The sequence below is a fragment of the Lithobates pipiens genome, unplaced genomic scaffold (assembly GCF_037356315.1).
Source record: "Lithobates pipiens isolate NorthernLeopardFrog02 unplaced genomic scaffold, aLitPip1_a1.2 Scaffold_27, whole genome shotgun sequence".
Lineage (NCBI taxonomy): Eukaryota > Metazoa > Chordata > Amphibia > Anura > Ranidae > Lithobates > Lithobates pipiens.
The window spans coordinates 225,486,195-225,512,523 of NW_027507788.1; the positions used below are offsets into that span (position 1 = coordinate 225,486,195).

General features: G+C 45.9%; 1 protein-coding gene across 1 annotated transcript in view; it reads left to right on the plus strand.

Annotated features, from left to right (window-relative positions):
- The first annotated feature begins 5,372 nt into the window (after positions 1-5,372).
- LOC143933024 (uromodulin-like) overlaps positions 5,373-26,329 on the plus strand; it is a 54,441-nt gene continuing 33,484 nt past the window's right edge. Inside the window, exons 1-4 of the mRNA XM_077455942.1 lie at positions 5,373-5,517; positions 11,323-11,382; positions 14,646-14,753; positions 18,934-19,148. Of these exons, the coding sequence (XP_077312068.1) occupies positions 11,337-11,382; positions 14,646-14,753; positions 18,934-19,148 (369 nt within the window). The 5' untranslated portion in view covers positions 5,373-5,517; positions 11,323-11,336. The remainder of the gene's footprint in view (positions 5,518-11,322; positions 11,383-14,645; positions 14,754-18,933; positions 19,149-26,329) is intronic.

Consider the following 26,329-nt stretch of genomic DNA (forward strand, 5'->3'; position numbering starts at 1 on the left):
ACTGGAAAACCAACCTGTACAAGGCCGGCTACAACCAGCAGCAGCTGAGGGTGGGCACAGGAGCTCCGAGCAGCAAAAAATAAAAAAAATGAATATAAAAATAACGCAGAGCTTTAGTAATGGGCTGAAAGCAAAATATGTTAAGAATGAGGTCAGACCAGAAGTCCTGATCGGGGGGGGGGGGGGGGGGGGGGTCTCAGCGCCATCGCATGTGACACCTTCTAGATCTGTACAGCTCAGCAGAAATAGAGACAGAATGCATGGGTGTGACCCAACCAATCATTTGACAAATGCACAAAATTAAATATTACCTACATAGGTGTTTTGAGCGCTACCGATACTTTTTTTTGTTTTTTTTACAAGTACTCGCCGATGCCGATTCCTTTTTTTAATGTCATGTGACAGCGGCACTAATTTGCAGCACTGATGACGCGTGGGACGTGTCAGTAGTTTTTATTTTTATTATCATTTTTTTTACAATTTATTTTTTACAATTTTTTTTATTTTTTACAATGCTTATTTTTTTTTTTTTTTTTGGATTGGGGGGAGTGGACAGTGTCAGCGTGTTTTTTTATAATTTTTTGAAAATTATTTTTGCAATTTTTACAATTTAACCATTTCACTATTTATTCCATAGGCGTGCGCAGGGGGTGTGTCAGGTGTGCCTGGGCACACCCTAATAACTCTGTACAGTGCCGATGCCCCCTTCTGCTTGGGCTCCCCCCCCCATGTTGCATGCCCCCCCCCCACCCCGGTGTGCTGAGAATTAAAAGATATTCACAAATTTTGGGTTGTCGCCAGAAAAGTATTAGAGGGGAAATCTTCCAAAGGGGACACTAGTTCTGTGACCTCAGGGGGTCCCCAAGGAATTCCCTCAATTTGCAGGGATTTCATGTCACTTCCTGTTTGCCCGTGGACAGGAAGTGAAGGTAAATCTCCACAATAGGGCAAAAATGGTGAAAAAAAAAATCTGACAGGGTTATAACCCTCCCTTACTCTATCCAAAATGAAAAATAAAGTTTTGCTATAGTTCTACTTTAACCACTTAAGGACCGCCTCACGCCGATATACGTCGGCAGAATGGCACGGCTGGGCACAAGCACGTACCTGTACATTGCTCTTTAAGTGCCCAGCCGTGGGTCAGGAGCTCCTGACCCGGTCCGCCGGTGTCCCACGATCGGGTCACAGAGCTGAAGAATGAGGAGAGGTTTGTGTAAACAAACCTCTCCCCGTGCTTCCTAGTGTGGCTGTCACGATCGTCTCTTCCCTTTTATAGGGAAAGACGATCAGTGACGTCACATGCCAGGCCACGCCCCCCTACAATGAAAAAAAAAACACCATAACCCCTACACTGCCCCCTAGTGGTTAACTCCTTCAATGCCAGTGTCATTTACACAGGAATCAATGCATTTGTATAGCACTGATTGCTGTATAAATGACAATGGTCCCAAAAATGTGTCAAAAATGTCCGATGTGTCCGCCATAATGTCGCAGTCGAAATAAAAATCACTGATCGCCACCATTACTAGTAAAAAAAAAAAATATTAATAAAAATGCTATAAAACTATCCCCTATTATGTAGACGCTATAACTTTTGTGCAAACCAATCAATAATCGCTTATTGCGATTTTTTTTTACCAAAAATATGTAGAATACTTATCGCCCTAAACTGAGGGAAAAAAATGTTTTTTTATATATATTTGGGGGATATTTATTATAGCAAAAAGTAAAAAATATAGAATTTTTTAAAAAATTGTCACTCTATTTTTGTTTATAGCCCAAAATTAAAACCGCAGAGGTGATCAAATACCACCAAAAGAAAGCTCTATTTGTGGGGAAAAAAGGACGTCAATTTTGTTTGGGAGCCACGTCGCACGACCGCGCAATTGTCAGTTAAAGCGACGCAGTGCCGAATCGCAAAAAGGGGCCTGGTCCTTTGGCTGCAAATTGGTCCGGGGCTGAAAGTGGTTAAACATTAAATAGCATGCAGGTAAACACGAAAAAAAAATGGAAAATGAACTAATGCAACCACCATATCTCTATATTAGTAAGCGGCGTTATATAAAAAAATTTTTTATTTTTTTTATTTATTTTTTGAGGTGTGTTAAATACACTTTAACCTGTTGTGGATACTGGACATGCTATACCCCCCCCCCCCCCCCCAAAAAAAAAAAAACATTAAAAATACACAAGGTATGTGCACCCCATTTTTCTGCCCCTCTGCTGCTCTCTCCTTGTACTTGTTGGTGATTTCCTACTATCATAATGACAGCCGGTGTTCTATCGATTTCTGCCCTCCATTGAAAAGTGCCCGCACATGCGCAGACCGGAAGGGCACCCAAGCTGATGAGCTGAGTATAGGGTAAATATGCTCGTTCCCATCGTCTGTTTGTGAGTGTATTTGCTACTTTTATACACTAAACTTTTTATTTACTACGCTTAGAAGGGGCCGATTTCTTCCCAGCTGAGAAGCCGATCAGCTGGAGTGACGTCACCACAGCGCATGCGCACATCGTAGGAGGATTTTTTTTTTTTTTAATGTTCATGGCAAGGGAAGGATCTGCCCCACCTGCCTCCCCTGACCGCACGTCCCTGGTGTAAACACGGCCTAAACGGAAAAGGCGTAAGCGAGACACTGATACCGCGTACACACGATCGGAATTCCGGCCAAAAAAAAAGACAGATGAGAGCTTTTCATCGGAAATTGCGACCGTGTGTACGCTCCATCGGAATTTAGCTGTCCGAATTTCCACCAGCCAAAAATTGATAGCAGGTTCTCAATTTTCCAGACGGAACAACTTTCTATCGGTAATTCCGATCGTGTGTATGCAATTCCGACACGCCAAAAAATCACGCAATGCTCAGATTCAACTACGAGATGGAAGCTGTTGGCTACTGGCTATTGAACTTCCTTTTTCTAGTCACGTCGTACGTGTTGTACGTCACCGCGTTCTAAACGAGAGGAATTTGATGTGACCGTGTGTAGGCAAGACGGCTTGTGCCGACTTCCGCTGGGAAAACCATCAGAGCTTTTTCCGATGAGAATTCCGATCGTGTGTACGCGGCATTACACAAAGATTCCAGCATGTTGACGTTTTGGTTAATGGTTTCCAAGATTGGAGGGCAATATTAACAATTAGCATTGTTAAAGTGCTTGTATAGTAATTTTTTGACTTTTACCTACAGTTACATAGTTAGTAAGGTTGAATAAAGACACCAGTCCATCCAGTTCAACCTGAGTGAGTGTCTACCCCTATCCCTGTACATTGTACACTCACATCAGTCCCTACCCTCAAGGAGCCCACAATCCAAGGTCCCCATTCATATACTAGGGGCCAATTATGGACAGAAGCCAATTAACCTACCTGCATGTCTTTGGAGTGTGGGAGGAAACCGGAGTACCCGGAGGAAACCCACACAGGCACAGGGAGAACATGCAAACTCCAGGCAGGTAGTGTCGTGGTTGGGAATTGAACCAGCAACCCTTTTTACTGCTAGGTGAGAGTGCTAACCACTACACCACTGTGCTGACTGTATAGGAAAGCCTATAATAAGGTTTAGGAGATATTCCCCTCGCAATGCGCCGCTGGCTTCAGCGGCGCATGGGCACAGGGGATTCTCGGCTGGAAGCCCGGCAGACGCCGGACCCTGCCAGAAAGAAATCTCCCGCGTGCACGCGCGGGAGCGGCGATATCGCGGCTCCGGCCACTCACAGCGCCGGAGCCGCAATACCCGGAAGAAACGCAGAGGGAACATGTCAGCTCCCTCGGCGTGGATCGGGCCAGAGGTCGGGGGCCTCTTTCTAAGGTAAGTATTTTGTAATGAGCTAGTATGTGGTGCATACTAGCTCATTATGCCTTTTCCTTTGCAGGTGAGAAAAATAAAATAAAAATTCAGCGGGTATACAACCGCTTTAACCACTTACCGACCGGCGCACGACGATGTACGTCCTATTTTTTGAAGAGGGATATCTCGGTAACGGCAGCAGCTGCTGCCACAACCAAGATATCCATCTCTTCAGGCGCCGGTCGGCTGTACGATAACGGTGGTCTCCGCAGCGGGTTCACCGCGAGATCACCGCTATCGGCAGCGGGAGAGGTGCCACCTCCCCTCCCGCACCTTCCGCCGCTTACTGGAGTCGTCGGTAGCGGCAGAGGCGATCGGGTCCTTTCGTTAGCTGGGTATGGAGACGAGTGAGGCTAAGATGGCCCCCCCCACTCGTCTCTATACCATAGGAGGGCGAAAGCGATGTCAAAACTTCACTTCCGCTCATACCTCTTTTTTTTAAATGTCATTTTTTCTTTTTTTTCTTTTTTTTTTTTTTTTGCATTTTAGCCCAAATATGAGATGTGAGGACTTTTTGACCCCCCAGATCTCATATTTAAGAGGACCTGTCATGCTTTTTCTATTACAAGGGATGTTTACATTCCTTGTAATAGGAATAAAAGTGATCCATTTTTATTTATTTTTTTAAAACAGTGTAAAAATAAATAAAATCAATTAAAATAAATAAGAAAAAAATAAAGTTTTTTAAAAACACCCCGTCACGGCGAACTTGCGCACAGAAGCGAGCGCATACGTGAGCAGCGCCCGCATATGAAAACGGCGCTCAAACCACACATGTGAGATATCGCCGCGATCGGTAGAGCGAGAGCAATAATTCTAGCCCTAGACCTCCTCTGTAACGCAAAAAATGCAACCTGTAGAATTTTTTAAATGTCGTTTATGGAGATTTTTGAGGCTAAAAGTTTGACGCAATTCCACGAGTGGGTGCAATTTTGAAGCGTGACACGTTGGGTATCAATTTACTCGGCGTACCATTATCTTTCACAATATAAAAAAAAAATTGGGCTAATTTTACTGTTGTCTTATTTTTTTATTCAAAAAAAAAGTGCGCTTGTAAGACCGCTGCGCAAATATGGTGTGAAAAAAAGTATTTCAATGACCTCCATTTTATTCTCTAGGGTGTTAAAAAAAAATAATATAAAATGTTTGGGGGTTCTAAGTAATTTTCTAGCAAAAAAAACTGTTTTAAACATGTAAACACCGAGTCTGGAAAAGAGGCCTGGTCTTTAAGTGGTTAATAGATTCTGGGCACTAAAAAAAGCTCCAAAAAAATAAAAAAAAATGGCCTGATTTTTAAACAAGGATATAAAAAAGCTGAAAAATGTACCTGCTGACATTTTCATACCAGTTATACTTTTGAAATGCCTCCAAGGAAAATACATCAGTCAGTACAAAGTGTTGTAAAGTTGAAATACTGTGACAGCTCGGGGCTGCCTGGGTGAGGCCCGTTTCTTCACAAGACAGACGCATGGCATTCCATCTGGACCAATCAGCATATGGGTAGCCGAGTGATCGGTAATTGTACGCCGAACCTCCACCACCTCACTCCAACTGTCTTTCTATACGATAGCAACACTCAACCGACAACGAACCTTGCGCACTTGGAAGGACATCGAGTTGTTGGAAGCCTCTAGCAGACCCGGGACATTTCCACACCACATTTAGTGGTCGGTTAGTAGAAAACTTTTATTCCAAATTCTAAGTCATTTGCAACTCATGTTAGACAATACGATTGAACTTGTTATCTTATGAAGCGGGCCATATGCCTTTACAATCTGATTTTACAATCTCCTTAGCCCCCGTACACACGGTCGGAGATTTCGACAACCAAATCCGTCGGATTTTGTCCGTCGGATTTTGTCCATCGGAATTTGTCCCTCGGATTTTGTCCCTCGGATTTTGTCCCTCGGATTTTGTCCATCGGAATTTGTCCCTCGGATTTTGTCCGTCGGATCTTGTCCCGAAACTGTTGCATACACACGGTCGGACTAAAGCCCCGTACACACGAGCGGACTTTTCAACATCCAAAGTCCGACGGACTGATTCCGTCAGACTATTCGATCGTGTGTGGGGCTGCAACGGACTTTTGACTCGCCAAAGTCCGAAGGACTTTAGAAAATGGAACATGCTTCAAATTTTTCCGACGGAACTCCGCCGGACCCGGTCCCTTCGAAAAATTCGCTCGTGTGTGTGCTATTCTGACGGACTAAAACCGACGCTAGGGCAGCTATTGGCTACTGGCTATGAACTTCCTTATTCGAATCCAGTCGTACGTCATCACGTTCGAATCCGTCGGAGTTTAGTGTGATTGTGTGTGGCCAAGTCCGCTCAGCCGAAAAGTCCGTCAGAACTCCGTCGGAACTCCGGCAGAACTCCAACGGAACTCCTTCGGAAGTCTGTCGGACATAAGTCCTCTCGTGTGTACGGGGCTTAAGTTGTCGAAAAATCTGATCATTCAGAACGTGATGACGTAATTTCGTTACGATGGGACTACGTTCAGGCTAGTAGCCAATAGCTTTGATGTAGGAATTTGATCTGAGCATGCGTGGCACTTGGTCCGATCAAAATTCTCTACACATGATCGGAGTATGTCCGATCGGCCCAGTTGGTCAGGAAATATTTCCAACAAGTTGGAAAATTGGGTCCGACGGATATTCCGGCGGAATCAGTCCGATGCAGACCACACACAGTCGGATTATCCGACAACACGGTCCGATAGGACAAATTCCGATGGATTCTCCGACCGTGTGGACAAGGGCTTAGTGGGAGGAAGTCTCATGAAAGGATAATGGACATTGCCATTGGTGGCTCCATAACCGGCCGATCAAGCTGCCAAATTCCAACATGGTGGTTGCCAGTGGTGGTCCATCTATACGGGGCCGCCCCCCTAATCCGTATGCCCGGCCCCTAATCTACATTCAGATCGTCGGATACATGGATTCCAATAGATAAATATAAATGGGTGCCGCGCTTGGGACAAAAATAAACGTTGCAGCCTCCCCAAACGACCCCCCCCCCCCCCCATAGAAGAGCTCTATTGCCCCGTACACACGGTCAGACTTTCCCACAGAAAATGTGCGATCGAATCGCGTTGTTGGAAAATCCGATCGTGTGTGGGGCTCCATCTGACTTTTTCCGTCGGAATTTCCGACACACAAAGTCTGAGAGCTGGATCTAAAATTTTCCGACAGCAAAATCCGATCGTTTAAATTCCGATCGTGTAGTAGACAATTTCCGACGCACAAAGTGCCAAGCATGCTCAGAATAAATTACCAGACGAAAGCTATTGGCTACTGGCCCGTTTATAGTCTCGTCGTCCGTGTTCTACGTCACCGCGTTCCGAACGATCGTATTTTCCGAAACAACTTTGTGCGACCGTGTGTATGCAAGAGAAGTTTGAGCCAACATCCGTCGAAAAAAAAAAAAAATCCGATGGATTTCGTTGTTGGAATGTCCGACCGTGTGTATGGGGCATAGACAGAAAAGGGGTTGGTGGCGCCACCTATATACTAAAGAGCAGCTCCACGAAATGGTTAAATCCCAGTAGTAGTAGGATAAATCACCTTAACCTTTCCCAAAGGGTGTAGGTGGGTATAATATCCACCTATGTGTGTGGACAACGCCCTCAGCCCAAGACCGAGACGCTAAGCCCGCACTGGGGGGGTCCAACTCTTACCAACAAAGTGGATAAGACTAGAAAAAGGGTGTTCCTCTAGTGGTGGACTTTTGAGGCACGTACACAGAAAAATATATAACATTTCTTACTGTGGAGAGCCGGGCACCCACTGCGCATGTGCAAACGGCGCCGCGCACCGTGATACGCCGCACAGTCATCTGGGACACGTGACAGGTCCCAGATGACTGTGCGGCGACGAGGGGAAGTGATGTCACCAGCCCGGGCATTGAAGGAGGCAGACTACGAGGGACCCCCTAGCAACAGGCATTTAGAGGTGAGTAAAAACATTTTTGTTTTCCAATTATTTTTTATTATTTAATTTTTTTATGAATTTTAAAGTATTTTTTTTTTTGGTGGCAACACCACTTTAATTAATATTAGAGCAGTACCTAAAGGATAACCAGAGAAGTTGTTACATAAATCCCAATAAATTATAAGTGAACCTCTATATATCCAGGCACCAAAAAATATATTTAGGCATAAAAAGTGTCCAAAGATATTGGTGTGCCACAAATAGTTTAATTAAGTGTGGCAAGATGTTGATCAAAAAAGTGCAAAAAAAAAAAACTGCAAAAATCGCACCAAAAAAAAAAAACAGAAAAGAAAAAGGCAACAAAATAATCGCAGCAACTACAAAAAAAACGCATAAATGCATCCATTCCAATGTGAGTGACTGTTTAATCAGTTGTTGCAGGTGACTTTTAGTGCTCACAAAATCCTTACAGGTGACTTGCGTGCTCCCGCTCAAAGGTCCCCACTCACCAGATCCTATAACCCCTGCAGGGGTGATACGCATGTAAAATCCACAGTGTAGGCCGATGTTCCCAGGTGTCAGCATCTGCAGTCCTCCAAACGGCTTTAGGATTTCCAGACAGCAGCGGGTTTAGTTGATCGTGTTCCTGGTAATTTTCCAAGGACAGTAAATAAGGATTGTATGCCGTGCAGCAAAGCCAGGGAATTCCAATATATATATTTTTTTTTCAACGCACGTGATTAGAGCTGGAGGCTCCAATAGACTTCAAAAAGTAGCTTCAAAAAGGGCCCACCCCCACCCGTCTTCCCGCATTCCGCTGCACCACATCTCCCTGGATGCAGCCGTGTCCTTCACTTCAGGGGTAAGTACAGGGCTGGTGGGCAGCGAACAAACAAGTGAAGGATGTGAAGGGGGGGGGCTGGTGAGCGGAGAGACTGACCGACCAGGGGAGAAGGGGGGGCGGTGGGTGGTCCCCCCACCCCCGCCAAAATGGAGCACCAACCGCCACTGGTGATTGTAAAGAAATTGATCAGCAGTTTGACTTCTTTACAACCACCTTGCCCTTCATTGGATCAAAATTTGTCACGTCCCTGCTGAAAGGGCAGAATTCCGATCCATGTATGGCCAGCCTAAGTCTTTGGCTTTAATGTTACTGACTTTGGAAGAAGTATAGGTGTAATATAACAACCTACATAACTCTGCAGTCATCGAGTGTCTAATCAGGAAATTGTTGGTAGATCTCATGGAGATTGAACAATCCGGCTGCAATGCGTGGGGTGAGGTTGAAATTTACCAAACCCATGTAATATAAAACTGGCCATAGATGGGTCCGATTTTTTTTTTCGATCAACTCACTGACTCGATTCCCCCATGTGTCCCGATATCTCAGTGTGAAGTGCTGCTATGAATGCTGCCCAGCTCTGCCCTATTGTTGTGTACAGATGACTCACCTGCAGACCCTGTGTTTACATGTAAATTACCGGTATTCATATGTAAATAGCAGTGGCAGACGGCATTGATATGTATATCATGCTCCCCTGAGGTCATATCCACAGTAATCTCTTGTAACCAATCAACAAGCAGAACTCATGTGCTGTGACCTCTAGCAACTAATCAGTGAGCCATAATGTGTGGCCTAGGCTATAAGAAGATTGCCAAGACCCTGACACTGAGCTGCAGCACGGTGGCCAAGACCATACAGCGTACAGTTGTGCCCATAAGTTTACATATCCCGGCAAAATTTATTAATTCTTGGCTATTTCTCAGAGAATATGAATGATAACATAAAAACTTTCCTCTCACGCATGGTCAGTGTTTGGCTGAAGCCATTTATTATCAATCATCTGTGTTTACTCTTTTTATATCATAATCACAACAGAGACTACCCAAATGCCCCTGATCAAAAGTTTACATACCCCAGTTCTTAATACCGTGTATTGCCCCCTTTAACATCAATGACGGCTTGAAGTCTTTTGTGGTATTTGTGGATGAGGCTCTTTATCTTCTCAGATGGTAGGGCCCCCCATTCCTCTTGGCACAAAGCCTCCAGTTCCTGGAAATTCTCAGGCCATCTTCCATGAACGGCACGTCTGAGATCTCCCCAGAGAGGCTCAATGATATTGAGGTCAGGAGACTGAGATGGCCCCTCCAGAACCTTCACTTTATTCTGCTGTAGCCAATGACAGGAGGACTTGGCCTTGTGTTTTGGATCATTGTCATGTTGGAATGGCCAAGTACATCCCATGCCCAGCTTCCTGGCTGATGAATGAAATGTTCCTCCAGTATTTTTTGATAACATTCTGCATTCATCTTGTCATCAATTGTGACCAAATCTCCTGTGCCTTTGTAGCTTACTCATCCCCAAAACATCAGCGATCCTCCTCCGTGTTTCACAGTAGGGATGGTGGACCTTCCATCATAGGCCTTGTTGACGCCTCTCCAAATGTAGTGTTTATGGATGTGGCCAAAAAGCTCAATTTTGGTCTCATCACTCCAAATGACTTTGTGGCAGAAGGTTGGAGTCTTGCCTCTGTGCTGTTTGGCGTATTGTAAGCCGGATACTTTGTGACATTTGTGTAGTAATGACTTTCTTCTGGCGACTCGACCATGCAGCCCATCTTTCTTCATGTGCCTCCTTATTGTGCATCTTGAAACAGCCACACCACATGTTTTCAGAGAGTCCTGTATTTCACCTGAACTTATTTGTGGGGTTTTTCTTTGCATCCCGAAAAATATTCCTGGCAGTTGAGGCTGAAATTTTAGTTGGTCTACCTGACCGTGGTTTGGTTTCAACAGAACCCCTCATTTTCCACTTCTTGATTGGAGTTTGAACACTGCTGATTGGCATTCTCAATTCCTTGGATATCTTTTTATATCACTTTCGTGTTTTATACAATTCAACTACCTTTTCCCTGCAGATCCTTTGACAATTCTTTTGCTTTCCCCATGACTCAGAATCCAGAGAGGTCAGTGCAGCACTGGATGGAAGATGAAAGGGCCTGTCAGGAGTCCAGAAACTAATTGACCTTTTATACACACTAATTATAAGCAGATCACAGGTGAGGAGGGTGACCTTTAATAACCATTCAGACCCCTTTGTGTCACCTTGTGTGCATGTTATCAGGCCAAAATCACCGGGGTATGTAAACTTTTGATCAGGGTCATTTGGGTAGTTTCTGTTGTTATGATATAAAAAGAGTAAACACAGATGATTGATAATAAATGATGTCAGCCAAACACTGACCATGAGTGAGAGAAAGGTTTATGAGTTATCATTCATATTCTCTGAAAAATGGCTAAGAAATCATAAATTCTGCCGGGGTATGTAAACTTATGAGCACAGCTGTATATAGAAATAATGAGTATTGGAAAATATATAGAAGATTGTTTCTAATGTATTTTGGCTGTACCATATAACTTGAATCAGTATGAATGAATATATATATATATATTTTTTTTTTTTAAACAATCATTTAAATATCATGCAGAATTTTTTTTGTTATATTACATACAGAAATGAGTTACTCATATAGGATGTATTTTCTAGGGTCCCGGATCACCATGAAGACAACACTACTGCTCTCTGTACTGTGCGCTGTCATGGCGGGTGAGTGACGTTTGTCTCCTTTTATCTTAAAATTTCACATCTGGAACAAAAATGTAATACTGCATTAGTTTTCCTATTTGGAGGCTTTTTTCTCTCATTTTAACTTGGCGTTCCTGCCAGGAACACTCCTCCTGTTACAACATTCACTAAATAAATGAGCAGAGTTATCAACCTAGGACAACAAGTGTGTTAGGACCATGGCTGGGACATGGGGGGGGGGGGGGGGGCAGAAGGGACGCATGCCCCTGGCGCCAACTCTACATCCAGGAGGGGGCACACTCGGACCTCCAGCAGCCTCCTTCTTCTCCCGGCCTCTCACTGAGGTGAGTGACTGCAGTGTCACCCCTGGCAGCAGGGCTTTTTTTTTTTTCTCCAGAGTGAGAAGATACTCAGTGCTGCCCCCCGCTGGCTGCTGTCACTTGTAGTAAAGCGCCTTCGAGTGTCATATTGTGTAGCACAAATGACAGCGCATGCTCAGTGCAGGAGGAGCAGCTGCAAGGAAGCTGGGCTGTCATCTGGAAACGCTCTACAGGACTGGGCTAATAGCTGGGGGTGGGTGGTAGAGCTGTGTAGTGAAGGGGGAGGGGGGGTTGGGTGGGAGGAGGGGGGGAAGTCTGTGTACTGGGGGGTGAGGAATGGAAGGGAGCTCTGTACTAAAGGGGGGGGGGTGAGCTTTGCGGTGAGGAAGGGGAGGTCAGGGTTGAGCAAGGAGCTCTGTATTGGGGTGGAGGAAGGGCAATGTAGTGGTGTTTTTTCAGTGACACCACTGACACAGGGGTAGGTTTTCCTTCCGGTGACACCAGTGACTCTGGGACAATTTTTCATTTCAGTGACACCACTGATGCAGGAACATTTTTTCTTTTCGGTGATATCATCGACTTAGGGACATTTACTCCTTCCAGTGACACCACCAAATCAGGGACATATTTCCTTCCAGTGACACCACTGACACAGGGGTAGGTTTTCCTTTCAGTGACACCATCAACTCAAGGCCATTCAGTTCTTCCAGTGACATTGCCGACTGGAACATTTTTCCTTCCAGTAACACCACCGATGCAGAGACATCACCACCACATAGACATTTTATCCTTTCAGTGACACCACTGACTTTCTTTTTTCTTCTTCTCTTCTCTTTTTCGTGACACCACCAACACAAGGATATTTTTCATTTCAGTTACAACACCGAATCAAGGACATAATTCCTTCCAGTAATACCACTGACTCAAGGCTATTTTTGTCCTTCCAGTGACACTGCCGACTTAGGGATATTTTTTTTCTTCCAGTGACACCACCGATGTAGAGATTTTTTTTTTTCCAGTGACACCACAGACTCAAGGCTATTTTGTCCTTCCAGTGACACTGGTGACTTAGGGCCATTTTTTGCTCTCGGTGACACCACCAACACATAGACATTTTTTCCTTCCAGTGACACCACTGACTCAGGGCTATTTTGTCCTTCCAGTGACACTGCCAGCTCAGGGACATTTTTTCTTCCAGTGACACCACCAATGCAGAGACACCACCACTGACTCAGGGACATTTTTTTTTTCTTTGAGTGACACAAGAGCTGTAGGGACGTTTTTTAATAAAGGGACAGGCATGTACTGGCCATTGGGACTACAGGGAGTTTCCCGGTGGGCCGATGGCTCAGTGGGCCGGTTTCAGTGACAGCCTGTCAAAGTAATGGCTGTGCAGCTCACCCTCAGCTTCACGCAGTGATGTGAGAAGGATGAGAAAAATACAGAGGAGAATAAGTGAAATAATAAAAGAGGTTAGTGAGGATTTCTTATGTTATGCTACTTATGTTTTTTTGCACAATTGCGTATAGTTTTATATACTGTTTTGTGCTTGTTTGCAAAATTGGCCAAATTTTTGTCCCACTCCAGCCCTGTAAAGGGACACCACCGAATCAGGGACATTTTTCCTTCCAGTGACACCACTGACACAGAGATATTATTTCATTCCAGTGACACCACCGACTCAAGGCCATTATGTCCCCCCCCAGTGACATTTTTCCTTCCAGTAACACCCCCGATGCAGAGACACCACCACCAACTCAGGGACATCTTTTTCTGTCACCAACACAGACATATTTTCCTCCCAGTGACACCATCGATTCAGGGACATTGTTTTCTTTTTGGTGACACCACCAACACAAGGACATTTGTTATTTCAGTTACAACACCAAATCAGGGACATATTTCCTTCCAGTGACACCACTGACTCTAGGCCATTTAGTCCTTCCAGTGACACCACTGACTCTAGGCCATTTAGTCCTTCCAGTGACACCACTGACTCTAGGCCATTTAGTCCTTCCAGTGACACTGCTGACTTAGGGTTATGTTTTTCTTCCAGTGACACCACTGAACAAAAGACACCACCACTGACTTGGGTTTTTTTTTTTTTTTATTTGTGATAAAAGAGCTGTAGGGGCATTTTTCCTGTCACTGAAACCCCCAACTCAGGGACATTTTTTTCGTTCCAGTAACACCACCGACGTAGGGTCATTTTTCCTTCCAGTGACACCACTGATGTAGATGGTTTTATTTTTCCAGTGACACCATCGACTCAAGGCCATTTAGTCCTTCCAGTGACACTGCCGACTGGAACATTTTTCCTTCCAGTGACACCACCGATGCAGAGACACCACCAACTCAGGGATATGTTTTTCTCTCGGTGACACCGCCAACACATAGACATTTTTTCCTCCCAGTGACACCACAGACTCCACTGGCCTTTTTTCTTTTCTTTTTGGCGCCACCACCAACACAAGGACATTCTTCATTTCAGTTACAACACCAAATCACCTGCCAGAGAAGTCCACCTATTGCAGCTTCCTGTGATGGGGTGGCGACAATGCTGCATGAATTCAGAGCAGAGTTGTCACTCTCGTGTAGGTTGCGTCCGCTTGCATCATAGTGGGAGGGGAAGATGTTGCAGGGGGCGTGGCTATTAGACATATCTTTGCTGGTTCATAAGCCTGTAGATTGTCAATCAGCCGTTGGCCGCGGCCGGTGGTGCTCACTGCTCTCTGGATTGGCAGCACGGCCTCCTTTGCTGAACTCCTCCTACTGTGAGCTGCAGTGCCTGGGAGGGGGGAGCGCGCGAGACACCAATGACGGAGGATTTCAGGGAAGGTGAAGGAAGTTTTCTTTATATTGATGAGGCTCTTGAATTGCATAGTAACTGGATGTGAGATCTGTTTATACTGCTACACAGGAGCCTTTATCTGTACTTTAATGTTTTTTTTTCTGTCTCTCCAGTGGCCGCGTCTGAGGTCTGTGGAAGTGTTACCTGTGCTACCGATGAGATTTGTAACAATATCACTAATACCTGCCAGTGCAATACAACTTTCTACACATATACACCAGGTATGATATGCTATAATACAATGGTCATAATGGGTTTCCTGCCTTCTAAAACCAAATATGTCATTTTTTCCATAAACCATATGAAGTTCATATAACATACATTGTACATGGAGTCAAAGTATATTGGCCTATTCACTCCCAGAGGTTAAAGGATATGTAAAGGTTTATTTTAAAAAAACAATCATGTCATACTTAACTCCTCTGTGCAGTTGGTTTTGCACAAAGTGGCCCCCGATCCTCTTTTGGAGTCCCTCAGCAGCACTCCTGGCTCCTCCTCTTCTCGAGCACCCCCGTTGGAGAGCCGCACTCCCTTGGGGGGGGGGGGGGAGCACTCGTATGGAGAGCGATCCCGTGTCCTGCTGATGCGTCCATTGATACAGACAGCAGGACTCGGCCCCCACCGTCCCCCAGGCTCCCGCGTCTTTGGATTTGATTGACAGCAGCGGGAGCCAATGGCTGCGCTGCTATCAAACTTTCCAATCAGGACCCCAAGACACCGGCTGGAGCTGGTGTGCTCGCCAACGTCACTGGAAAGATCGGGTTCAGGTAAGTAAAAGTGGGGCTCTGCTTCACTATAATGCATAGTAATGGATTAGGGTGAAAAACCTTGAGGGTTTACATTTACAACCCCCTTTAAATGCACCACAATGAAGCACCCCGGTGTGAATATGTAAAGGGAAAACTAGTGCGCTTCACCTAATATGTTATAGGAAGGCTAAATATAAAATAGATGTACATAGGAAGCAGCCAGCATAAAAGCAGTGATCTCAGCACCAAAAATAAGTGTATGAATTAATAAAAATGCGGCGCTACCTAAAAGTGCTAAAAAGTATACAATGAATAATAATCACAAATTATAAAAAATAAATGTATATCAAATACTATCCATTAAATGCAACATAAATACTATTGGAAATGAATGTAAATATTCCAAAAAATGAGCATGCAACCAATATGTGTACAAAAATGATGAATAAGGGTCCGTGAAAAAATCAAGTGATTATATAAAAATAATCTGCATTAATAATCCAAATATAAACAGACATAAAAAATATCAATTAAAAATAGATAAATATATAAAGTGAAAGTTCGTGAAAAAAAGGCAGATAAAGTGATTATTTAAATAATCAATATAAACACGTGATTGTCCATAAAATAACGTGCACTGATAACTTGTAAATTTGCAAAAATAAAGTTCATGCAAAAAAGTGTGAAAATCAATTCCCAAACGTGGCAATCCACTGCAAACTTCAGTGCTTAATGAGTGCACCACCTATTTCCCCCAGCCTCTCACCTCCAAGGTGCGGCGCGTCATTGGTTGCCAGGATACCAGGCTTGTATAGGCTCTTAGGGCGACTGATCGGGTGTTTGTCGGTGCGGGTCTTGGAAGATCAGCTATTGGGAGGGCATGAAATATATAGCCATACAGTGAAACACTAACAGCGGTGGAGCAGTGTGACTGAATGAATAAGAAGCCAGCAGCTATCTTTATACACAGTGCCTATTTACCAGTTATTGGAGGTGAGAGGCTGGGGGAAATAGGTGGTGCACTCATTAAGCACTGAAGTTTGCAGTGGATTGCCACGTTTGGGAATTGATTTTCACACTTTTTTGCATGAACTTTATTTTTGCAAATTTACAAGTTATCAGTGCACGTTATTTTATGGACAATCACGTGTTTATATTGATTATTTAAATAATCACTTTATCTGCCTTTTTTTCACGAACTTTCACTTTATATATTTATCTATTTTTAATTGATATTTTTTATGTCTGTTTATATTTGGATTATTAATGCAGATTATTTTTATATAATCACTTGATTTTTTCACGGACCCTTATTCATCATTTTTGTACACATATTGGTTGCATTCTCATTTTTTGGAATATTTACATTCATTTCCAATAGTATTTATGTTGCATTTAATGGATAGTATTTGATATACATTTATTTTTTATAATTTGTGATTATTATTCATTGTATACTTTTTAGCACTTTTAGGTAGCGCCGCATTTTTATTAATTCATACCCCGGTGTGAATGATCCCCCCCCCCTCCCCAGGCTTAACCCACATTTGAGCGGTGGATAGTACAGGTATAATCTGTCTGCAGACTGACTGTCACATAAACATCCTCCAAAGGACCTCTGTGTGCTTCCTATACCAGCCGTTCTCAGCCAGGTTTTGTAGAATGCCAGGGCTCCTCCAGAGGTTCCTCCAGGGGTGCCTCCATGGGTGCCTCCAGAGGTTCCTCCAGGGGTGCCTCCATGGGTGCCTCCAGAGGTTCCTCCAGGGGTGCCTCCATGGGTGCCTCCAGAGGTTCCTCCAGGGACTCCTCCAGGGGCTCCTCCAGGGGCTCCTCCAGGGGATCCTCCAGGGACTCCTCCAGGGGCTCCTCCAGGCGCTCCTCCAGGGGCTCCTCCAGGGGCTCCTCCAGGGACTCCTCCAGAGGTTCCTCCAGGGGTTCCTTGAGCACAATCTGCCTCTCAATGTAAGGGGGGCACTACACTGATCATCAATGTAAGAGGGCACTACACTGATCATCAATGTAAGGGGGCACTACACTGACCATCAATGTAAGGGGGCACTACACTGATCATCAATGTAAGAGGGCACTACACTGACCATCAATGTAAGGAGGCACTACACTGATCATCAATGTAAGAGGGCACTACACTGATCATCAATGTAAGGGGGACACTACACTGATCATCAATGTAAGGGGGCACTACACTGATCATCAATGTAAGGGGGCACTACACTGACCATCAATGTAAGGGGGCACTACACTGACCATCAATGTAAGGGGGGACTACACTGATCATCAATGTAAGGGGACACTACACTGACCATCAATGTAAGGGGGCACTACACTGACCATCAATGTAAGGGGGCACTACACTGACCATCAATGTAAGGGGACACTACACTGACCATCAATGTAAAGGGGCACTACACTGAACCATCAATGTAAGGGGGCACTACACTGATCATCAATGTAAGGGGGCACTACACTGACCATCAATGTAAGGGGGCACTACACTGATCATCAATGTAAGGAGGCACTACACTGATCATCAATGTAAGGGGGCACTACACTGATCATCAATGTAAGGGGGCATTACACTGACCATCAATGTAAGGGGGCACTACACTGATCGTCAATGTAAGGAGGCACTACACTGATCATCAATGTAAGGGGGCACTACACTGACCATCAATGTAAGGGGGCACTACACTGACCATCAATGTAAGGAGGCACTACACTGATCATCAATGTAAGGGGGCACTACACTGACCATCAATGTAAGGAGGCACTACACTGACCATCAATATAAGGGGGCACTACACTGATCATCAATGTAAGGGGGCACTACACTGATCATCAATGTAAGGGGGCACTACACTGACCATCAATGTAAGGGGGCACTACACTGATCATCAATGTAAGGAGGCACTACACTGACCATCAATGTAAGGGGGCACTACACTGATCATCAATGTAAGGAGGCACTACACTGATCATCAATGTAAGGGGGCACTACACTGACCATCAATGTAAGGAGGCACTACACTGATCATCAATGTAAGGAGGCACTACACTGATCATCAATGTAAGGGGGCACTACACTGACCTTCAATGTAAGGGGGCACTACACTGATCATCAATGTAAGGGGGCACTACACTGACCTTCAATGTAAGGGGGCACTACACTGACCTTCAATGTAAGGGGGCACTACACTGATCATCAATGTAAGGAGGCACTACACTGATCATCAATGTAAGGGGGCACTACACTGATCATCAATGTAAGGGGGCACTACACTGATCATCAATGTAAGGAGGCACTACACTGATCATCAATGTAAGGGGGCACTACACTGATCATCAATGTAAGGAGGCACTACACTGATCATCAATGTAAGGGGGCACTACACTGATCATCAATGTAAGGGGGCACTACACTGATCACCAACAGTCAATCTACTGTAATTAAACTGGAAGTTTAATTTGGTTTTAACTTTTTGACACTAGGGCAGCCTTCTCTCCCGTCCCTGTATACTCTTGCCACCCTAAATTGGGTATATATAGAAAACCCCTATAGTGTATAATGTACGTCAATCATGTCACCGTCACCTTCTCATCTCAGAAATTCTAAATTAATTTACTTATTTTTCAGGAAGCCGTGCATCTCCAAACAATACTTGCACTGGAGCAACGTTCAATATACAAGTGTCAAAATGTAGGTTGGAAAAACAAGGTTATAATACTTCCGGTATAAGGCTGAACGGCACCGACTCCGAGTGTCTTGCAGTGATGGAGATTGTGGATGGAATATCGGAGATGACCCTTCATCATTCAGTGACAAGTTCTGTTTGTAACACTGAAGCTGTGGTAAGTTCTCGGAGTCCTGACACTGTCTGACTGTTATCCAAGAGAAATAAAAACAGATACACTAAAGTATGTATAGACCCACATCATAAATTACAGTATATACTGTATGTATATTATATTTTAGGGTTTGAAGTGGCGGCTGGTGCTGTATATTTTGGGGTGGACGGCAAACAAGACAGCTGCCACCCCCCGTCGCTCAGTCAATCCCCCCCATCCCCTCCCGGTCGCTCGCTTGTTCCCCCCCACCAGCCCCGCACATCTAGGTTGCGGGCAGCTTTGGCTCCTTCCTGCGTCTCCTCCTCCTCTGTGGCTTCACCCTGCATCTCTGACTTCCTCATTGGCCGCTTTCCTCCTCCTTCCCTTTGCGGCCAATATGATTGCTTCTCCTCTCGGCCAATCGGGTCTCATGACCCGCTTCCTGATCGGCCAAGAGGAGAATCAGGAAGAAAATAGCGAATAATAATTTGCTATTGTCACACAAGCCCACCCTTTTTTTTATAGCCAATTAGAGCCTCCGTTAGGTGAACATTAGAAAAAATGTTTAGCAATCTCGTCTATAGTGGAAGGATTGAATGAGGTAAGTAGTGATTGTACTTGTGGACATGGGGTGTTAAGTGGGGAAGGTATCTGTACAGCAGAGATCTTGTCATGAATTGTATCAATCTTATTTGTGATGTGATTGGCGATCTCCTAGTGAGTGAGTTAGTGAATGGAGGTAGTAGAGGATGAAGTAGAGAGTTAAAGTAGAGAAGAGTTGATGGACGGGATGATAGGTTGTTAATGAGAGTGATAAATTAGGTCTGCTTGTTAGCAATTGTATTTTTGGAGGGCAGATTTATATTGTTTGAAATCTTTCTGAGATAGTCTTCCACCTTCTATTATGCTTCCTCTACCCTTCCTTCTCACATTAGTCTCCTCTGTCCTCAAATTCTCATTAATATACCCCTTCTCTCTACTCCACAGTTTTTATATATCACCCTCAATCCTACCCTCTCCCTATTACCTCTTGTAAATGCTTAACCTACATGCTGAACCAAACACCGGGATAGTGAGGTATGTGCGATCTTATACGTCCCGTCCCTTTTATTCTTTTCTTACCCTCCTTCTCCTAATCTCTGACATGTTTCCCCTAATCTTGGCTCTCCATTTTCTAACTACAGCACCCACAACCGGCACCGTCCCTCATCTGACAACAGCACCAATCCACTCAATTTAATCTCCATCCCTCCTCTTCTAAAAACCAGCCTCCCCTTCTCATGTGCCCCCCTGGAATGCCCACTCTGTCTGTAACAAGCTCACCTCTTTGCATAACCTTTTTATCTCTGATTTCTTTAACATACTTGCTGTTACTGAAACCTGGCTTCAAGAACCTGACTCTGCTTCTCCTGCTGCTCTCTACTATGGTTGTCTCCACTGGATTCTCCCAGACCTAGTGGATGGAAAAGAGGTGGAGTTGGATTCCTTCTATCCCCCCCGGAACCTATTTTAGGTCCTTCCTACAACGCCCTCTCTATCCTTCTGCTTTTTTGAGGCTCGCTGTATTCCCTGTTTCTACAATTTTTCTGAGGATTGCAGTGATTTATTGGCCTCCTGGACCTGTGTCCACCGGCTTCCTTGATGACACCTCTGCCTGGTTACCTTATGTTCTCTCCTCTGAAATATCCACTTATCGGACAGTCTACTACTGTGGCACCGCTACAAACACAAATACAACCTCACCTCAGAGAGCTCTATGGGCGCCTCTTTCCTGGGTGATCCTAGGTTCCCCCCAGCCTATCTCCATACTGAATCTTTCGGATTGTGGGTTCAATGTAAACTTACTCAGTTAAAGGACTTTGTGACGGGTTCTGACTTCATTCCCTTCTTGATATTACAGACCCAGCACCAACTCCCTGACGGAGAACGTTTCAGATACCTACAAATCCTCCACTTCTTTCTCTCCCGTTACAGACTCCGGTCCCAGACCCAACTCACTATCTTTGAGGATTTATGTTTTAACTTCCCACGCCAAAAAGGCCTGATCTCCCTGATCTACAAAGCTCTTGAAGGACATACTGTGGATCAGACTCTGCGGTATAGATCACAATGGGAAAAGGAGTTGGCGCTGGGGACCGGTGTTGTAGTGTCACGGTCGGGAGTGAGGCCGAAATGCTGAGAGGGCTCCCCTTGCGGCCGAGCGCAGCACAACCCTGAAGTTGACACAGGGATGCAATGCCCACAGTAGCACAGGTTGCCAGGTAGCAGCAGCAGAGGTCAAGTACTGGGTAAGTAAGTCCGGGTGGCAACTGTGCAAGGAAATCCGAGAGTAGGCAGCGGAAGTCCAGAGAATGGTCAAATACAGGCCGGGATCAGGTGCAGGGAGCAGATCAGGAACGTCGGGTACAAGCCAGGAGTCAGAGCCAGGAGGATAACAGGAACAGGTCAAGCAAGCCGGGTCGGTACACTGGAGGTCGGATAACAGGAAGCACGGGTTCAGGTTCAGGTTCACGGGAGAGCTGACGATAATCCAGCAATGCGAGACTGTCAGGCGGTCGTTTAAATGGGCGAGATGACCGGGTCACGTCGTGAACGCGTCGGAGCGATCGTACGTCTACGTCGAGTACGTTGTGTATTCGTGGCATCCCCGCGTACGCACGCCCGGTTAGACGTAGCGTCGGTCGTTCGTCTAGAAACTACTCTGCGTTTACGTAGGCGCTGACGCGCGCTAACACGAACGTACCTCGTGAGATTGCGGCTATTTCCCTGACAGTGCCTCCCCCCAAGGGGCAGCCTCCGGATGCCCAACCGAGCCCATTTCTCAGGATACCGGCTGCGGAACCTGTGTAAAAGTTTAGGAGCATGTACATGATTGGCAGGCTCCCACGAGTTCTCCTCAGCAGAATACCCCTTCCATTTAATTAAAAACTGGATGGTCCTACCTCTCCGACGACAGTCGAGAATGGATTCGACTTCATACTCGGTTTCTTCACCAACCTGAACTGGAGGCGGGGGCACTTCTTCTCTTCCTGAAAATGGACTAAAGGTAACAGGTTTAAGGAGGGAGACATGAAATATAGGATGAATTTTAAATGATTCAGGCAGAACAAGTTCAAAGGCTACGGGATTAATCTCCCGTTTGATCTCAAAAGGACCCAGAAATTTAGGTCCCAGCTTCCGGGAGGGACAAGGTAGTTTTAGATTTGCTGCTGAAAGCCACACCTTATCCCCTGTCTTGAAGGTGGGGTTGACTCTCTTCCTCCTATCATACTGCTTCTTGTATTCCTCCTGGGCCCTTCTCATGGTGTCTTGAAGTACTTGATAGTTAGAGTGAATGAAATTTACTCTGTCCTGGACTGCCGGGACAGATGATTCAGGAATGGTGTTAGGCAGGAATGAAGGGTGGAATCCATAGTTTGCCCAGAAGGGTGACTGGTTGGTGGAGGCGTGCACAGAATTATTGTAAGCAAATTCTGCACACGGTAACAAGGAAACCCAATCATCCTGGGAGAAAGAGCAGAAGCATCGCAGGTATTGTTCCAAAGTTTGATTGGTCCTTTCGGTTTGTCCATTACTCTGTGGATGATAGGCAGAAGACAAACATATTTTAATTGAGAGCAATTTACATAGTTCTTTCCAAAATTTGGAGGTGAATTGTACCCCTCTGTCCGATACAATGCTATCAGGTACCCCGTGTAACCGGACAATTTCTCTTATAAAAGTCTTTGCCGTATCTAGGGCAGAGGGGGTCCCTTTTAGCGGCAAGAAATGCGCCATCTTGGATAGGCGGTCTACGACCACCAAGATGGCCGTAAACCCTTCAGAGGGAGGTAGTTCCACGATAAAATCCATGGAAATTTCCTTCCATGGTTTCTCCGGAACTGGCAGTGGCCTTAACAGACCCCAGGGTCTGGTGTTAGATCCCTTGCTGCGCTGGCAGATGGTGCAGGAATCTACGTAAACCTTACAGTCCGCCCTTAAAGTAGGCCACCATAGGGACCGCTGTACAAGGTCCGTCGTCTTCCGTACTCCAAAGTGGCCTGCAAGTTGGTGGTCATGGAAGGTCTTCAACACTAGTAACCTGGCTTGCTGGGGAACAAAAATCTTGTCCTGGCGCCATAGAAGCCCTCCTTGGCTTCTCAGGGAGGAAACTTCGGTCTCCGTACACTGCCTGGTAGCCAGTTCGATAGAAGACCTTAGGTCTGGTTGTATTAACAGGAAATTTTGGGGAGACAAAATTGTACTGGGTGGGGCTCCTTCTGGGGTATCAGGAAACATCCTAGATAAAGCATCCGCTTTGCTGTTCTTAGATCCTGGGCGGTAGGTGATATGAAAATTGAATCTTGAAAAGAACAAAGCCCATCGGGCTTGTCGGGGTCTTAAACGTTTGGCCGTACGGAGATACTCCAAGTTTTTATGGTCCGTAAAAATTAGAATGGGATGAGCGGCACCTTCCAGGAGGTACCTCCATTCTTCCAGAGCGGTTTTGATCGCAAGAAGTTCCCGGTCCCCTACATCATAGTTCTTCTCTGGAGGACTCATCTTCCGGGAGAAAAAGGCTACAGGATGTAGTAAAGCTTTGGGACCTTGACGTTGGGATAGGATCGCCCCGGTGGCCACCTCCGAGGCATCAACTTCTAGCACAAAGGGCAAGGCGGGATCTGGATGCTGCAGGATGGGTGCAGAGGTAAAAAGGATCTTGAGCTGGTCAAAGGCGGACTGAGCTGTTGGGGACCAGTGGAACTTGGTGTGCTGGCGAGTGATCAGGGTGATGGGGGCTACAATGGTGGAGAAACCCCGTATGAATCTTCGGTAGAAGTTTGCGAACCCGATGAACCTCTGTACACCCTTTTTGTCAGAAGGAGCGGGCCAATCCAGGATAGATCTCACCTTCTGCGGGTCCATGGCAATTCCACCTGTGGTAATAATGAGTCCCAGGAAATGGATAGATTCTTTCTCAAAGTCACACTTCTCAGCTTTGGCATATAACCCGTGAGTTCTAAGAATACATAGTACTTTCTTAACATGTACCCTGTGAAGTTCTAGTGAGGTTGAAAAAATCAGAATGTCGTCAAGGTAGGCGACAACAAAGTGGTCAAGATGCTCCCGAAAGATATCATTGATGAAATGCTGAAAGGTTGCCGGGGCATTACATAGTCCAAAGGGCATGACCAAATATTCAAAGTGACCAAATCTTGTTCTGAAGGCGGTCTTCCACTCGTCCCCTTCCCGGATACGGACAAGATTATAAGCCCCACGTAGGTCGAGTTTCGTAAAGATACATGAGGTATGGAACCTCTGGAGGAGTTCAGGGATAAGCGGAAGAGGATAGCGGTTTTTGAGGGTAATATTGTTTAATTCCCGATAGTCCACACATGGTCTTAGGGTCTTATCTTTTTTCTCCACAAAGAAGATACCTGCTCCGGCAGGGGATGAAGAGGGACGAATGAATCCTTTGGCCAGGTTTTCGTCAATGTATTGTCTGAGAGCCTCCAGTTCAGTCTCCGAAAGGGGGAATATCCGACCAAAAGGGATGGAGGCCCCAGGTAATAATTCAATGGGGCAGTCATAGGGGCGGTGTGGAGGTAGGATATCGGCTTTCCTCTTGTCAAACACGTCTCTGAATTCCTGGTAGACTGTTGGTATGTGAGGAGCCGGACTGGGTACAGGTTGGACAGTCAGACAACTGGGCAGGTTGCGAGGGACGGAATCTAGGCAGTGCTGCTGGCAATAGGCAGATGAGAAGGAAACCACCCTTGAGGGCCAATCGATCTGGGGGTTGTGAGCCTGTAACCAAGGGATCCCTAGGATAACGGGGAACATCGGGGAGCTCAGTACGTCAAATTTAAGGAATTCCCGGTGACCCGAATCGGTGAGCGTCAGGATGGGACTAGTTTCCTTGGTGACATGACCAGAACTAGGCAAGGAGCCATCGGCCAAACGGACGGTCAGTCTCTGTTCCTTGAGGTTCAATGGGAGAGCCAGACTCTGAGCCAAGGTTAAGTCCATGAAGCAACTACAGGCTCCAGAATCGATAATTGCTTGTAGAGGGACTCTGCTGCCTGCCACCATCAATGTGACTGGAAGAGTGATGTGAGCAGAAGCTGACTTTGCTATTTGAAGATGAGATGGGGTGCCTGGGACTGGTTTACTCGGCCTTGTGGGGCAGTTGTTAATGAAATGTCCCGACTTCCCACAGTAAAAACAAAGGTGTGCCTGACGGCGAAGAAGTCTCTCTTCGTAGGTTAAAGCGGGACGGGGAATGCCCCTCAGAACGGGGCCTACTGCTGGGTGAGCTGAAGGTGGGGCCTGGATGGAGCAAGTAGTCCGAGTGCGTTCAGCCTGACGTTCCCGTAAACGCCTGTCGAGCTGGATGGCGAGTAAGATGAGGTCCTCAAGAGTAGTGGGGATCTCCAACCTGGCCAACTCGTCCTTAAGGGCTTCGGACAACCCCATACGATACTGATGTTTCAGTGCTGCTTCGTTCCAGCCGGAGTCAGAACTCCAGGTTCGGAATTCTACCGAATAGTCCTCTGCAGGTCGCTCACCCTGGCGAAGGGCGTACAAAGTTGCTTCGGCTGTAGCTGTCCGGAAAGGATCATCGTACAAGCGAGCCATGGCTTCAAAGAACAGATCCAAAGTCTCTACATAAGGGCTGCATTGCTCCAACAGGCCATGGGCCCACGTCTGGGGATCGTTCCTCAGTAATGAAATGGTGAACCCCACCTTGGTTGCTTCTGAAGAAAAGGTCTGAGGTTGCAGGGAGAAATAGAGAAAACATGAGTTCTTGAAGGATCTGAATTTCCTTCGGTCCCCCAAGAAGCGTTCCGGGGCTGGGACTCGTGGTTCTGGGGCAGCTGAGATAGTAGAAACAGGAACTTGACCAGAGAAGGTGGGTGGTTCTAGCGGGTGTTGCAGGCGTTCCTTCAGCCAATGATATCTCTCTCGGAGCTCCTGAATAGCTGGAGTAAGGGCTGAAAGTTCTTGTAAAACGGCCTCCAACGGGGAGTCGCCTCTGTCGACCTCTGACATGGCTGGATTATACTGTCACGGTCGGGAGTGAGGCCGAAATGCTGAGAGGGCTCCCCTTGCGGCCGAGCGCAGCACAACCCTGAAGTTGACACAGGGATGCAATGCCCACAGTAGCACAGGTTGCCAGGTAGCAGCAGCAGAGGTCAAGTACTGGGTAAGTAAGTCCGGGTGGC